The sequence below is a fragment of the Artemia franciscana genome, chromosome 15, assembly GCF_032884065.1.
Source record: "Artemia franciscana chromosome 15, ASM3288406v1, whole genome shotgun sequence".
NCBI classification, from domain to species: Eukaryota; Metazoa; Arthropoda; class Branchiopoda; order Anostraca; family Artemiidae; genus Artemia; species Artemia franciscana.
The window spans coordinates 21,713,075-21,729,768 of record NC_088877.1 but is presented as its reverse complement, the minus strand read 5'-3'; the positions used below and the strand labels follow the sequence as shown (position 1 = coordinate 21,729,768).

General features: G+C 35.4%; 1 protein-coding gene across 9 annotated transcripts in view; it reads right to left on the bottom strand.

The window, feature by feature from the left end:
- Positions 1-16,694, bottom strand: part of LOC136036181 (uncharacterized) — a 122,158-nt gene that overhangs the window by 67,812 nt on the left and 37,652 nt on the right. For all 9 annotated transcript variants that reach the window (XM_065718251.1, XM_065718250.1, XM_065718253.1 and 6 more), the window contains one exon: positions 7,216-7,333. In XM_065718251.1, coding sequence (XP_065574323.1) covers positions 7,216-7,333 — 118 coding nt within the window. The remainder of the gene's footprint in view (positions 1-7,215; positions 7,334-16,694) is intronic.

Below are 16,694 nucleotides of genomic sequence, written 5' to 3'. Positions count from 1 at the left end.
TGATCTCTCCGCTTTAAGCGTTTTCCAAGATTCCCCCCCCCCCAAATGGCACTGGATCCGGTCGGGATTTAACATAAGAATTCCGAGTTTCGAGGTCCTTCTAAATATGAAATTTCATCAAGATACGATCACTCTTTCGTAAGTAGAAAATAGGGTTAATTTTTCAGAATTAACCCTTCCCCCCAACTCCACCAAAGAGAGCAGATCCGTTCCGGTTATGTCAATCCCGTATCTGGGACTTGGGCTTATTTTTCCCATCAATTTTCATCCCGATCCCTCTACTCTAAGAGTTTTCCAAGATTTTAGGTTCCACCCTCGCCCAACTTCCCCTTGACTGGATCCGGTCGGAATTTAAAATAAGAGCTCTGAGACACGATATCCTTCTAAATATCAAATTTCATTAAGATCCGATCACTCCTTCGTAAGTGAAAAATACCTCATTTTTTCTAATTTTCAGAATTACCCCCTCCCCCAATTCCTCCAAACAGAGCAGATCCTTTCCGGTTATGTCAATCACGTATCTAGAACTTCTGCTTATTTTTCCCACCAAGTTTCATCCCGATCCATCCATTCTAAGCGTTTTCCAAGATTTTAGGTTTACCCCCCCAACTCCCCCAATGTCACCGGATCTGGTCGGGATTTGAAATAAGAGCTCTCTGACATGATATACTTCCCAACATCAAATTTCATTAAGATCCCATGACCCGTTTGTAAGTTAAAAATACTTCATTTTTTCTATTTTTCCGAATTAACCGACCCCCACTCCCCTCCCTGGATGGTAAAATCGCGAAAACGAATATTTCTAATTTAATCTAGTCCGGTCCCTGATACGCCTGCCAAATTTCATCGTCCTAGCTTATCTGGAAGTGCCTAAAGTAGCAAAACCGGGACAGACAGACCGACAGACTGACAAATTTGCGATCGCAATATGTCACATGGTTAATACCAAGTGCCATAAAAACTATGGTTCTAGTTGCCTTTTTAAGTAACCAAAAAATTGGAGGGCAACTGTTCCTCCTCCTCCGCTCCTTTTTTCTCAAAACCGTTCAATCAAAAAAAAAATACAAATTTTGTTTTAATTATTCGTCTGCAGAGAGCCGAAATAAAAACATGGATTAACTCAAAAACGTTCAGAAATTAAATTAAAAGAATATAGTTTTTTTTAACTGAAAGTAAGGAGCGACATTAAAACTTAGAACGAACAGAAATTACCTCGTATATGAAAGGGACTGTTCCCTCCTCAACGTCCCGCTTTTAACGCTAAAGTTTTTATTGTTTTAAAAAGTAGAGTTGAGAGAAAGAATCAAACTTTACCGGAAAGAGCGAGGCGTTGAGGAGGGAACAGCCCCTTTCATGTACGGGGTAATTTCTGTTCGTTTTAAGTTTTAATGTCGCTCCTTACTTTCAGTTAGAAAACTTGTTTTTCTTATTTAATATCTATTTATCCACATTGTCTGTGTTTCGACTCTCTGTTCGACTAATTTATTTGCAGAATATATGTTTCACATCATTTTCAGCTATATTTGAGATACATTTTAAAAAACTGTATTATGACCAATATTTTATAAATAATGATTTAATCAAAAACTTTGTTTACAAATACTTTTTGATAATGTATATTTTTTGAAATTATATTAATTTTTCGAAAATTCATATTTCAGGATGGTTATAAATAATCCTTTCAACTTATAAAATTTAAGTTTAAATAATACAAAAATCCAATAATTTTTGAAAAGCTGGGAAGCCTCGAAAGACGGTAACTCTGATTTCAGGCTACAGCTTAATAAATCCAAAACAGTTCTTAATGAAACAATAGAGTTTTTTGAAGCTTTTAAATTTCTCTTCATGTGTTTGCTCAAATTAGTTACAAGGTAGAATTCCATTTGATTTCAGTTACCTTAAATACAAAAATATATCATGAGCCTTAGTTGTCGCATTGCTAGGGTAATATACGGCCATGCGTTTTTGCTTAAACCACCATACACACTAGCCCGAAAATAGCAAACTCTAATATAACCTTATTATACCCTCCTATAGTACTATTGTGGGTAAAACGAGGAAATATACAATCGGCATATCAGATAACCTACGCTAAGCAAAATAAGAGCCCTGTGAACAAACAAAATTACCACCCCTCCACGTATACCGTCGTAAAAGTGACTAGTGCTTTGCTAAAAGAAAAATATATAAAAATAAAGAGGCAAATTATTCTTTACGCACTCATTTTATTGCATGCATACCTTATTGTAGCTTGCACCAACTTTGCACTACAAAAGTGGGAACCACCCCTGGCTTAAACATTTCTACAATTCTTGATTATGTATTTTTCCATGTTGTGTTTTAAATTTCTCTCCGTTTTTGTTCTCTTTTTTTCTTTTATTTTTTTTTTCATTGTACTCCGTTTTGTTCCATGTGAAAAATACGGGTAATAAACATTTTATTTACTTACTTACTTACTACAAAAATTAAAATTCCAGATACAGATCAGCAGCAAACAACAGCCCAAAGTAAATTGTTTACACCCACTACGGTACTAAACCCTGATTTTAAAGCTATTTAAAAATTTGGAAAATTGTGCTCATTACAACTTTTTTTAATTAATTACAATTAGTTAATGAGTAAGTGCAGTTGATATTCTCTACTGAATGCTGGTTGGAAAGCGAAATTAATTTTACGCGAGTAACTTCAAAATTGTAAGAAATGGTGAAGTCTAGTGGCCTAGCTTTCCTTCTCTGTGCGCCTGCGTCATTCCTTTTTCACCAAAAATTATTGTTCAAATGAAAAAAATATATAAATTAAAAATCTTGCAGCTCCATAGCACCTATTAAAAAAAATTCCAATACGAAGGTTTTTACTTTATCTTGACAGATAAATACAACTAAGATTTTCTACACAGAAAAGTACAAATTACAGTATATTGAACTCGCACAATAAGGATATAATTAATTTGATAGGTTTCAAGAAGCTCTATCGGGCAAAATTTTATAATTGCAACTGGCTATTGAGGCCAAAAAATCAAACACAATAAGCTTATAAATTTGAAACACATCCAAAGGGGACTAAAATTCTTAAAATCATTGATATTATATTCTCTACACCTAGAGTCAAAGAGAAGCAGACTGAAAACAAAATCCTCTCCTAAGTTAAGACAAAATATCTGCAATTTTTTAAGCCCTACAAATAGGGAAGGAGTGGAGAGAAGAGCGAAAAAACACCCTTCTGGCAGTGAAGGCTCTAAATTCACTCCTGTAAGTTTCAATCACTCAATGTAAGGATTTTTCAAGACAGCAAAAAGCCCTTCATCTAGAATGCTACCAATATTTTATTGTTTCTCGCCATTTATTCAATAGAATAAATAAAATAAAAATCTCATTCTTCTGTTCTTCTCACACAGATGCAAGAAGAAGAGAAGTAATGTTACGCTCTTCTGTTCCCTGGTTATCTCAGAATATGAAAATAAAGGTTTACCCATGCAGTTTGAGGAACTGTATATAGTTCTTATGGTGTCATTAAATAAAAAAAAACTTTCTCTAACTGAAAGTAAGGAGCGACAGTATAACTTAAAACGAACAGAAATTATTACGTAGTGTAAAGGGACTATCCCCTCCTCAATGCCCCGCTCCTTATTGTAAAGTTTAACTCTTTCTCACAACTCTACTTTATAATCAACAAAAACTTTATTGTAGAGTTGGGCGTTAAGCAGGGGACAGCCCCTTTCATATAAGGAATAATTTCTACCCGTTTTAAGTTTTAATGTCGCTTCTTACTTTCAGTTAAAAAAACTTGGTTTTTTAAATTATTACGATATGAGATGCTCTTCTTAAGATTACAGGTATGTAAAAAAAAATGTTTGGAAGAAAAACTTGTGTCATCTTAACGGTATGATTGCGATTGTAAGCAAAAATGTACTTCAGGAGAACTAGACTACCGATACAGTGTGTGCCTTGAGCAAAGCTTCTATTTGATCTAGCAGTAACAATTTGTTTGACAACATCCTAAAAACCCATTATTTGCTTGCTTATCCAGATTCGAGTATCAAACAATGGATGCTGACCAACAAGTGCTGTTAGTAAGGGCGCGTGCAATACATACAAATTCTGACAAAAAAAAGGCTGAAAAAGATTTTTCGCCAAATTTCATGCATCAGTTGCAAAAAAACACGCATAAAGACTCATTAGAATTGGTACTTACGTGTTATCCCGACCACACTCAAGAAGTTTGATCTGTTTAAAACAAACTACTATGCAGGTATATGTTAATTAAATATATAATACATAGTGTTGGTTAGGTTCGGTATTTAATATAATGCGTTCTGGGCGGCTTGCTTTCCATAATTCTCTGTTGTAGTTTCCATAATTTTGTTACTAAAGTATTATATTTTTATTCTATCTTGGTTTATTTCATTATGATTATCCTAACTTCACTTCTTGAGTGTGGTCGGGATCACACGTAAGTACCTTAGAATTTAGCAGCCCTAATTTTAAGGAAGAAGTTTATATTGTCTCTGGAATTAGCGCTGGAAGTTTGTAAATCAATATTAGAACAAGAAGCCTGCAATATAAAGCTAGATACAGGTTCCACAGTAATAGTGGAACCTGCTGATGAAAAAATTTCAATTGTGGGATTTTAAATTCACGACATTTAGGACATTAGAAAAGCACTTTAACAAATTGTCCTTGATGGTACGCAAAGGGATAAAAATTCTGTATCCCTGCATTGATCTAAGTCCAATGCATTGTATCATCCATCGCTTGTTTTTGTAGCTCTGAAATCGGTTTTCTGAGATGTAACCTAAGCGCAATTCTTGACTGTGTTTCCAATGGTCGACAAGTACCTTTCACTTATGAACAAGTGATAATTACAGTTCGGTATTAGTCGGTTATTGGAAACACGCCCAAGAAGTGAAGTTATACAGAAGTGAAGTGAACGCCAAGAAGTGAAGAATACAAAATTATGGGAACCTATCCTAACCCAACATAACATAGCCCCACCCCCCTAATATGCAAATATCTAGCCCTAATTCTACAAATCCAATGCATTCTGTCTAAGTCCATTACATTGAATCATCCATCGCCTTTTCTTGTAGCTGTGAAACCAGTTTTCTGAGATGTAACCTGAGCGTAATTATTGAATGTGTTTCCAATAAACAACAAGTACCTACAGTTTTTACAATAAACATCTATTAGGTTTTATTGGTGTCTAATTCTTATTCTCTTTTTCTATATTCCGAAGCGACAGATTCATTATGAGTCCCCACCTTGTCCATCAGTGTTAATGGTGGGAGGTGTGTAATCACATCTAGATTTTGAGAAATATCTCTTTTGGCATTTAAAATGAGATGCACTCCTTTTCAGGTATTTTCACTGGGAAAATAACGAACAAAAATTGCCCCCTAGGTTTTGGAAAATATAATTTACCCTCTCTTCCAGCATTTCCATGAATTAGCACCACTGGCCTTGTCGCAAGTCCCTTATCCAGTATAACCACACGTTTTTTTTAAATATGTTGACCTTTGCCTTGAAGGAATCAGAAAATGGCTTTGGCCGAAAATCCCCCTCAGGAAAATAAATGCCATCCTGACCGAACAAAGCTATTTTCGAAGTACGCTTTCCAGGGCATTTTCCTCATAAAATTGCCTCACAGAGAGACATAATATGTGACTGCGGGCAGCAAACTTATCTCCGAAGAGCCAAATGGGAAAAATGTTGCGATAAAAAAAAGCCGTGACAGCCAATCTGTTTGTTTATTTAGTACGCTTTAATATAATTTTAGACATCGATTAAGTTACGGGTTCACTGAATAAAACTTGATTGCATATCTTAATAAAGATTTTAATTAATGATAAAAAACATAAGGACTGAGAAACACTTAATAACCCTTGGCAGGCAAGTGTTCCTGTAATTTCGTTTATTTCTCGCATAGTTTACCACCATTAAATTTATAAATATGAGTACCATCGTAGACAAATTTAAACCTGGCCATGGGATATAAACCTGGATATAGGCCTACCTGCATCAAAGTTACTCCCTATCTCCCTCCAAAATGTGGCCTAGTAAACTGCATTTAATAAATACACTGGGAAATACTAAAATACACAGACTGGGAAAATGTTCGAGGTAACAAAACTCGTCCAATTAGAGAAACTATCGCTGATATTACCCCTTTCCCACAAAGTCGCAGTGTAGAATTGGAAGTACTATCTTAAAAAGAAGTACAGTTGGCTACATAACATATATGCAGTTAGGTTGGATTACCTTATCCTAATTTCTCCCAGGCTAATAATGAAGAACACAGGATCCTTTCTCACTGACAGAATTTTCTAAACTGAGGAAATTTACCCTACTTCTTGTCCGCTTGCCTTTCGTTTTAATTCCAGAAAAAGAAGAGTTTTCAGTATAGCTTAATTGTTAACATTCCAGTAATTGATAAAAACAAAATCGTTTGACCTGATGTTTGGTAGTCAGAACAGGTCGAGTCTATCAAAAATGTATCAGGATGCTTTGTTCATTTATTGTGTCTATTGTGGCAAACGAGACCAGGGCGAATAGAATCATTAATATGTGCAAGAATGAACACTTGCAAAGTTTGGAAGGTACTAGGACAAAGGTTGTTTCGAGTAAGAACAAAATCTTATTCTCAGTAAGATTTTGGAAGGTACAATAAATGTTTCGGAGAATCAAGAAGAAACGAAACCTTCGTTCAGAGAAAAACTAAAAATATTGGGGATTCCTCAAAAAATTGGAAGATAGTAGAAGAGTCTGCTCGCCAACACTAACCGGAATTGTTGAATCGTATGAGCCTCCTCCACTCCCTACTTAACCCTCAGTCAACAGCTGACGTATATTCTCGGCTCGAGTTGCGTCCCCAGTAGTGAATATTTATGCCACGACAAGAATTAAGGAGCCAAAAGGCCTTAACCGGCTCGAGAACCAGGCTTCGCTGACCATTGGTATATGATAGTCGTATTTCATGTTAATCAAATAACCTTTTTATTCATAACAAAATAATTGACTTTAGCTGTCTTTAACTTTTATATTTGATACTGTGCTGCTGGGGTCTAGTTCAGCCTTCAATTAATATGGCTGAAATTTCACACAAAAATTTTTCATTTTTAAAAGCAGTTTTAGTATATATAGTACAGGTATGTCATCTTCTTTAGATTTTAAAGATATTTGCGCTTGTTTACACAAATCTGAAAGTTTGATATTTACTTACTCTTAATAGTTTGTCTTTTTGCTGCCATACATCTTCTTCTTCTTCGGGAACATCTAGCCTTAAATCATCTCGCGAACGAGATAAAATTTTCCGACGCGACACCATTCTATTTTCTCGCCTAAAAACAAACCACATTTAGATTATTTATAAACAAAGACTCCCTTAAAAAAAATGCAGATTCATCAAAAATAATGAAAAACTCTGGAGGAAAACTAGGGCTGTACCTCAGGTGAAACCCTTTGTTGCGCGATGGAAAACATATGAATTGATCAGCTTTAACTAGGTTAAAAAATACCCTTAGTTCATCATTACTTGAAACCATGAATAGACCCTCCGCTCTATACAGTTTGCACAGCTCACATATCATATGCCTTGAGGAAATTTATATTCAAGGTTATTAAGTGGTCATCTGTTCGTTAAAAGAAGTCCACTGACCGACTTATTAAAATAGTGAAACTGAGTGTATACCATCTGCGCAAAACTTGTGATGTTGATTCGAAGGCAGTGACTAATGTAAAATAGCAGTGCAGGAAATGTGAACATAACAAAAATTTTATACACAATAAACATGGATTTGGAATCAATTTAGCCATCAAGACTAAAAAAGAAAAATACATTTTTGAGCTTCTATATAGTATTTTATGTAAAATTATTTTGTTTTCTATTTTTAATATTTAATATTTACGTGCTGTCTTTTATTCTGTATTATGTTTTCCTATACATTGTCGAAAAGATGTAAAAATTTGTTTACTTCTAACAATCTCAGAGGCTTTTTTTGTACGAAAGAATCAGGTATTACGATGGGCACCAAAGCCTATGCGTTGCACTACTAACAAAGGAAGACGACGCAGGAAGTTCAAAGGGCTCTGTCTGCTAAAACTAAAAAGTTGACGTATAGAAAAAAGTGACGTATAGAAACATTTTCCATTACATACGGTAGAGCTTATTTTAAGCAAGACATGCGGTGAAAGTTTGTCCTGTAGATATAACTGCTAATTGAAGACTGGACATGCTGTCATCTAGACGAACTGTCATCTAGATATAGAAAAATGTGGTCTTCCCCAGTCAGGGCAATATCCAGGGGGGCTAGCGGGTTCGACCCCCTCGCCCCCGCGAAATCTTTGACTGACTTGTAAAAACGTAAAAAATGTATATAAACAAATTATTTATTCGTTTTTAAGTTCTTTGTAACCAAGAATAAAATCCCACCCCCAGGCAAAAAGTCCTGGATACGAACTTACCCCCCAATGCTTCCAATGCCCTTTAGGACAAATTTAACACGAATAAGCAGTGACACTAACGTTATTATAATAAGTTGTTTTTACAAATCTAATCTTCAAATTTCTCCTATTCCAATTTAAAAGGAAATAAAGTTGAATTACTACTTTTTCATAGCATAAGCTGTTGCTGGAATATTTGCATTGTCGTTTTAGGGGTGAATTACCTTAGGAAATTGGATGAAAGAAATTCCCAAATTCATAATGCTCTGATTTCTGTAAGATTACATACAGTAGGGCTTGTTTTAACTGAGACATGCAGTGGAAGTTTATCCTCTAGATATATAACTGCTAATTGAAGATTGGACTTGCTGTCATCTACACATAGAAAAAAGTGGTCTCCCCCGGTCAAGGCAATATCCAGAGGGGCTACCAAGTTCAACCCCCCCACCCCCGCGAAATCTTTGACTGACTTGTAAAAACATAAAAAATGTATATTTGCATCGTTGTTTTAGGGGGGGGGGTTATCTTAGGAAATTTGATGAAAGAAATTTCCCAAGTTCATAATGCTTCGATTTCTTTAAGATTACATACAGTAGGGCTTATTTTAGCCGAGACATGCAGTAAGTTTATCCTCTAGATATATAACTGCTAATTTAAGATTGGACTTCCTGTCATTTAGACCAAGAAGTTCACATATTAAACCTTTTTTGTATTTGCTTCACTTTATTGCAATATTTATGCGTTGCCCCCCCCCCGTATATAAGGGCTCTGTAGGCGTGTCATATTGAAAACCTAACTAAAAGTTTTTATGCAAGGAATAGAGCTTTTTCACGCGTAAAAGAAAAAGTATATAATCTTTCATCAAAATAATAAAATTTTGAAAATATAAACTGAACTTCCAAAAAATATCTATAGCACAGGAGACTTCTCTCATGGCTCATAGCTAAAGTTTAGTTGCATCGCTGCTAGTTGCAACAAAAAGAAGCTACTATTTCATAAAAAAGGTGAGGTGTAAATATGTCTTGTATTGTTATTGATATAAATAATCTGGATTTTGTATATATTGAAAAAAATTCACATAATTTCTTAAGCGCCGTTTCAGTCACTTGTTATTTAGCCTATTTTTGATTGCTTTAAATCTAACTGTCGATCTGGCAAACAATATTCAGTCTTAGTATACTAATAGGAATCTTAAAATAGGCCATAGGCTAACAGACTTAACGAAGAGCCCTTATTGGTTCCGTTAGTTCTACACGGCCGGATTGAAGCTATAATTTCACAAACAAGGGCAATCTTCGAAAGTAGCGAGAACAACAATTATGATCGGTTAAAATGCAACCAAAATCATAGCTTTCTGCCATTGAGTTTACAAAAAATTTAAACGCAATAACTACAAAGAAAATAAGCAGATACTTATGTTTTATACCGACCCAACTCAATAAGTTAGGTTAATCCTAAAGAAATATACCTAAAAACGATGAAAATATAATACTTTAGTAACGAAATTACGGAAACTACAACGAAGAATTACGCAAAGCAGGCCACTCAGAACGCTTTATATTAAATACCTAACCAAAGTAACAACTCTATATCTTAAATATCTAATTAAAATATACCTATATATTAGTTTATCTTACTGTGCCAAAGCTCATTGTCTCCGAATGTACAGACAAACCGGTATTACGCAAACAGATCAGATCAAACTTCTTGAGTTGGGTCGCTATAATACATAAGTAGCCTACCAAATAAGCGTCATGTTCTAATACAAAAATGTGGAAACGATAGTCCAGGTCAGGAGCTCTCTGGCTGGAGTTGCATGTATCCCTGGGGTTAGGGGAAATTATTTCTAAGACTAACATAAAGAAAGGATCCTTGAAACATCATCTTATTTGTAATATATATATATATATACAGAGTAGTATTTTAGCAAAAGTTTGTGTAGCCCATCCTAAAAGGTGTGCAATATTACACTATAAGAATCAAAGGGGCATGGGCCTAAAAAAAAGGACCAGAAAACTGGGCCTACACTATCATTTAGAGCCTACTGTAACATTGCCTGAACATGAAGGAAGGGCAATGATGTACCTAGGGGTACAAGGGGGTGCACTTGTCCCCAGGTGAAGGTTCTCTTGTAGCATTATTGAGTAAAATGTTTTTTGTTTGTTAGTTTACTTAATCCTTGAAGTATCTGTAAATTAGGGGGTGGGGGTCAGAAGCGTGCGTTCCTTATTAGGATTTCCTTAAAGGGTTCGATGATTTTCAACTCAAAATTTTTTCAGGAAATCATATAAGATTTTCTACAGCTAGAGGATCTGCTGAAAGCTTTAGGGTTTTCCAAGAAACAACAGGATTCCTTGAAAGAAAAAAAACGAGCCATTTTAGAGCAAGAATAAAGGCTTGGTGTATCCCAATGTGTTCAAAACCTTCACATTGCATGCAATTCCTCATCATTTTAGGGATTTGATGTGAAGACCTCCAGAGACCTTCAATTATTGCTTCCAAAGACTATTCTAATAGATTTTCTTCTTAATGAATGTGTGATAACAGGCTTTGATGTTCACGGCCCTTACAAAAAAAAAAACTACGAAAAAGGTCCCGAAATCAGCCCAATTATCATGACAAACATAAGTCTGATATACTATTAATATACATAATTGTATGATTACGGGTAAATCAGTGGGAATTATAAAGATAATAAATAGGCCTGAAAATATCGGCTTTAAGCATGAATGAAAGTCGCCAACATTTTCTCATCTGTGGGTTATCGGTTTACTTGTAATTAAGATTTCATGAAATAAAAGAGAGTGAAATTTGAGTCCACATAACATATTGTTGAACTTTCCCTTTGTAAAACAAGCAAGAAGACGTGCTCTGTAGAATTGAAGCGAAATCATGCAGAAAAAAAAAGATATGTCTCAATGCGTTAAACTGGGTCACTGCCAAAGTGCTACACAATAAGTAATTTTAGATTTAGCTGGCACTTTTAGTTTGTCCACTTTTGTTTTGTATATTTATATGTAACTAATTCCATTTCGTGGGAATCTCGGTCTGTTTTCAGTAGTTCGTCCTTCAAAATTACTGCGATTGCCTTAGCGCTGCAACCAACTTTAGGGTATCATACTAATTTGTGTCGTATACATCTTTATGCAACACAAGAGCGCCCACACAATTCTTTAGGAGTAAAAGCAAGCCTGGTGAGATTTAAAGGTATTAAGGAAGGGTAAAGAAGGTTTTAGGGTAGATAAACAATTCGAATGTTTTACCAGATGGTGCTGTATTTCGCCCTAATATTAAAACAAGTTATCCTTATCTACCCTAATTCGGGTATCCCTGTATGTAGAAGCCTTAGCCATTACCCAAACTCTTGATAAACGGATGCTGGATCGAAAACATATTCTTACTCTCTCAGCCGCATTGAATTAGTAGTTCTGCTGCTACTAACAATTCAATGCAGTACCAAACCATCTGAGCCTAAAACAACGGTAAACGCTCCTCCTCTGAGCCAATCTATTCAAAGCTTCATCCTTTACTCGCTTTCATAAGTTTCCAGTTTACTTTCAATCCTTCCCTATGACCAATTCCGAAACCATTCGAAATAATCTACTTTTCATTTGACCCCGGACAGAGCACACTTTTTGGCAATCTGACACCATAAAATAACCAAAACTTGGCCAAGCCATCTTAACATTTCTTTCACCGAGTGCGTTCCGCGTTGTAATCCATTGCAACTTTATACCAAAAAGTTCATGGTAACGAACTGTAAGGAGCGACCTGTCTCAATAGTAACCTAAACCCTAAAAAACGGATACCAATAGTCAAACAGTTCGTGGTAACAAACTGTAGTAAGGAGCGACCCGGCACTGGTAACCAAAACTCTAAAAAACGGAATTTTGATATCAATAGTTACATCAGAAGAATCGAATTTTAATGTGATTTTAAACATATAAGTTTCATCAAGTGTAGTCTTACCTATCAAAAGTTACGAGCCTAAGAAAAAATTGGAGGGCACCTAGGCTCCCTCCCACGCTAATTTTTCCAAAAGTCATCAAATCAAAATTTTGAGATAGCCATTTTATTCAGCATAGTCGAAAAACCTTATAACTGTGTCTTTGAGGACGACTTGCTCCCCCACAGTCAACGTAGGAGGGGCTACAAGTTACAAACTTTGACCAGTGCTTACATATAGTAAGGGTTATTGGGGAGCGTACAGACATTTTTAGAGCGATTTTTTGGTTGTTGGGGGAGGAGTTGAGGGGAAGGGGTTATGTGGGGGAACTTTTCATGGACGAATTTGTCATGGGGGAGGAAAGTTTCCATGAAGGGGACGCAGGGTTTTCTAGCATTATTTAAAAAAAATATAATGAAAAAACAAATATGAAATTTTTTTCAACTGAAAGTAAGGAGCAGCATTAGAGCTTAAAACAAACAGATACCTGCTAATACCTCGCTCTTTAAGCTTAAGTATTTCTAGTAATTTCAGTTATTTATTCTACGGCCTTTGTGATTCAGGGGTCATTCTTAAGGAATTGGGACAAAATTTAAGCTTTAGTGTAAAGACCGAAGTACTGACGAGGGGGAGATCCCCCTCATATACGTAATTAAAAGATACAATTTTAGAAGTTCTTTACGTAAGCTAATTTGTAAGTTACGTATATCTTTTACTAATAAAAACGTTCATAAGAAATTAAAGTTCTAGTTGCCTTTTTAAGTAACCAAAAAACTGGAGGGCAATCTAGAGCTCCTCCCCCGCTCCTTTTTTCTAAAAATCACTCGATCAAAACTATGAGAAAGCCATTTAGCCAAAAAAAATGAATATGCAAATTTCGTTTTAATTATTCAGGTGCGGAGAGCCAAAATCAAAACATGCATTAATTCAAAAACATCCCGAAATAAAAAAAAAACAAGTGTTTTAAAATGAAAGTAAGGAACAACATTAAAACTTAAAACGAACAGAAAGGAATCCGTATATGAAAGGGGTTGTTCCCTCCTCAACGTCCCACTCTCTACGCTAAGGTTTTTTACTGTTTTAAAAAGTAGAGTTAAGAGAAAGAGTTAAACTTTAGCGTAAAGAGCGGGACGTTGAGGAGGGAACAGCTCTTTTCATAAACGGAGTAATTTCTGTTCGTTTTAAGTTTTAATGTCGCTCCTTACTTTCATTTAAAAGAACTTTTTTTTATTTAATTACATCAAAAGAATTGTATTTTTATGCTGATTTTAAATATATAAGTTTCATCAAGTTTAGTCGTGCCTATCAAAAGTTACAAGCCTGAAAAAACTTGCCTTCTTTTAGAAAACAATGGAAACACCCCCTAAAAGTCACAGAATCTTGACGAAAATCACACCATCAGGTTCAGCGCATCAGAGACCCCTACTGTAGAAGTTTCAAGCCCCTATCTACAAAAATGTGAAATTTTGTATTTTTTTGCCAGAATACAAATGACGGATGCGTGATTGTTCTTTTTTCCCAGGGGTGATCGTATTGACTCAGTGTTCCTAGAATGCCAGAAGAGGGCTCATTCTAACGGAAATTAAAAGTTCTAGAGTTCTTTTTAAGTGAAAAAAAATTTGAGCGCAACTAGGCCCCCTCCCCAGCTCAGTTTTTCCCAAAGTCACCGGATCAAAATTTTGAGATAGCGATTTTGTTCAACATAGTCGAAAAACCTAATAACTATGTCTTTGGGGACGACTTAATCCCCCACATTCCCTGGGGGAGATGCTGAAAGTTACAAACTTTGACCATTGTTTACGTATAGTAATGGTTATTGGGAAGTGTACAGACGTTTTCAGGGGGACTTTTTTGCGTTGGGAGGGGGTGGGTCGGTGGGAGGGGGTTACATAGGAGAATATTTCCATGGTAGACTTTTTCATGGGGAAACAGATTTTTCCTCGGAGGGGGAAATGGATTTCACAACATTATTTAAAAAACGATTAGCCTCTACATAAATTAAAAAAAAAGTTTTTTAACTTAAAGTAAGGGGCAACATTAAAACTTAATACAAAAATAAAATATTAAGTATTTAAGGGGGTTGCTTTTCCTCAATAGCTCGCTCTTGCGCTAAAGGTTTTTCTTTACTTTTAAAAGAGGCAATTATTCGAATAAACAGCCTTTGTAATTCAGGAGTCATTCTTAACTGGAACAAAAAATCAAACTTAGGTTATTATAAGTTTATTATTAGTTAACAAAAAAAAGTAAAATTAATATACAAATTCCGTTTTAATTCTTCATGTATGGTGAGAAAGAACTTAAACCTGCATTAATTCAAAAACGTTCAGAAATTAAATTAAAAAAACAACAGTTTTTCTAACTGTAAGTAAGGAGCAACATTAAAACGAACAGAAATTATTCCGTATATGAAATGGGTTGTCCCCTCCTCAACGCCCCGCTCTTTGAGCTAAAGTTTGACTCTTTCTCACAAGTCTACTTTGTAAAACAATAAAAACTCGACCCGGCTCAATGGCAACCAAAACCTAAAAAAACAGAATTTTGATACCAATAGTTAACTACAGAAGCTGCTTAGAGTTCACATTCATCGGTAACGGTTGTGAAGTAGCTAAGGGCTTATAAAGGCATAGCCTTAGAAGTTCCATTGTATCCATCTCTTTTCACTGATTTTTCCAGTATGTTTCATTTTAATAGCAACACGTAATAATAATAATGCCACTGACAGTAATAACAATCCAGATTTACTTCACTAAAAATACCTCTTAACTATTCTTAGGTACAAGTTACTGCAAAATTCATTTCAAAGTTAGTTTGATGTCGTTCCAGCTATTATAAGACGTCAGCTTGAACGGAAAAAGTTTTAACTTTTTTCAATCTGAAATGCATCCATTACAGGCCTAGAAATTGAGGTCGAGTCACAGTTTGTGCACGGTGCATTTGCATATTTATGCACATACGTACAGCTCATTAATTCCACACTTCACACTGAACCAACTACTAACCTTAATTTCTACATTAATCACAGCAACATTGTTCTTGTACATAGCACTAATCCTACTTTCTAGGACAATATCCAAAATAAAGATCAAGATGGCTAGGCAATGCTTTACGGAGGAAAGATGACAGATTGCCAAAGGTACTTTCTGGCCATCTTTCTGGGGTCAAACGAAAAACATATTATTACCAGCCATTGCCAGCTATTGATAGTTTCAGAGAGGTCCCATTTTTCTCTAAGAAATAGTGTGGTTGCGTCATGGAACCGACGTGAGTCTGCTTTCGATTTTGAATTGTCGTTTGAAATTTCAAAAAAGACAAAATGAGAAAAATAATCCTTTCTGTATATCGTGAGGTAGGGTGTCTGCTGTGGCGTGGTGAGTAATTAATATTATGTCTAATTTTTTCTCTTTCTTCTTTGTCGTGTCTTTCTTTTATCGATTATTCATTTATTTCGTTATTTATTTCTTTATTTGTTTTATCTTTGGAAAACGAGCTTGTCAATCTGCCAAATATTTATATATTTAGTATGTTATGTATATATGATTGAAAAATTATTAAACCTGAACCGACTGGGGTGTTCAAAGGACGGGTTTACTAGACATAGAAGCTTCAAATTAGGGTTTAAAGAGTTTAGCTTTGAATGGATCACGGCCGACGAAGAGCGTGCACAGCTTCCCTGGCCTCAGGTGGCTTGGTGCTACAGTGAGTTGTGAGCCATATGGTAGCACTGTTCACATTTTTTTTTCTTAGTCTAAGTTGAAAAACTCAAAACTCCTCATCTTTGGAAAAGCGAGATGGTAAATAATCTAGACTCTTTCAGTCAAGGATGCTTCAGAAGAAGTCTAGTCACAAGTTCATGCTTCAGCAGAAGTCAAGTCACAAGTTTTCATTACCTATAAATACAGTGAGGTGAATAAAATCTCACCTTTCTTTCCGTCAGTTCTTTCTCATACAATACCTTTGAAAAAGTATAGGCTTGTTTAGGGGGATTATATTTGAGTTACAAATGTTCTAATTCAGTATGACCAGCGAGGAAATTTCAAGCTTTTTAATCACTAACCATTATTCAAAACGTTTGGACTGAAGATTCTATTGTTTGAAGCAAATGCAACTAAATGAACTCTATCATTCTTGAAGCATTGTGAAATAAGTCAATAACACTGCTATTATGATAGAACAACAATTCTTAAAGATAAAACGACCAGCCCTTCATTGAGATAAAAAGTTAGACTGTGCCAAAAGATCGGGAGGCTACAGGAAAGGAGGGGTAGCCTCCTAATTTGTAGAATAATTGTTGTCCCTTTTAACCTTTAAATTGT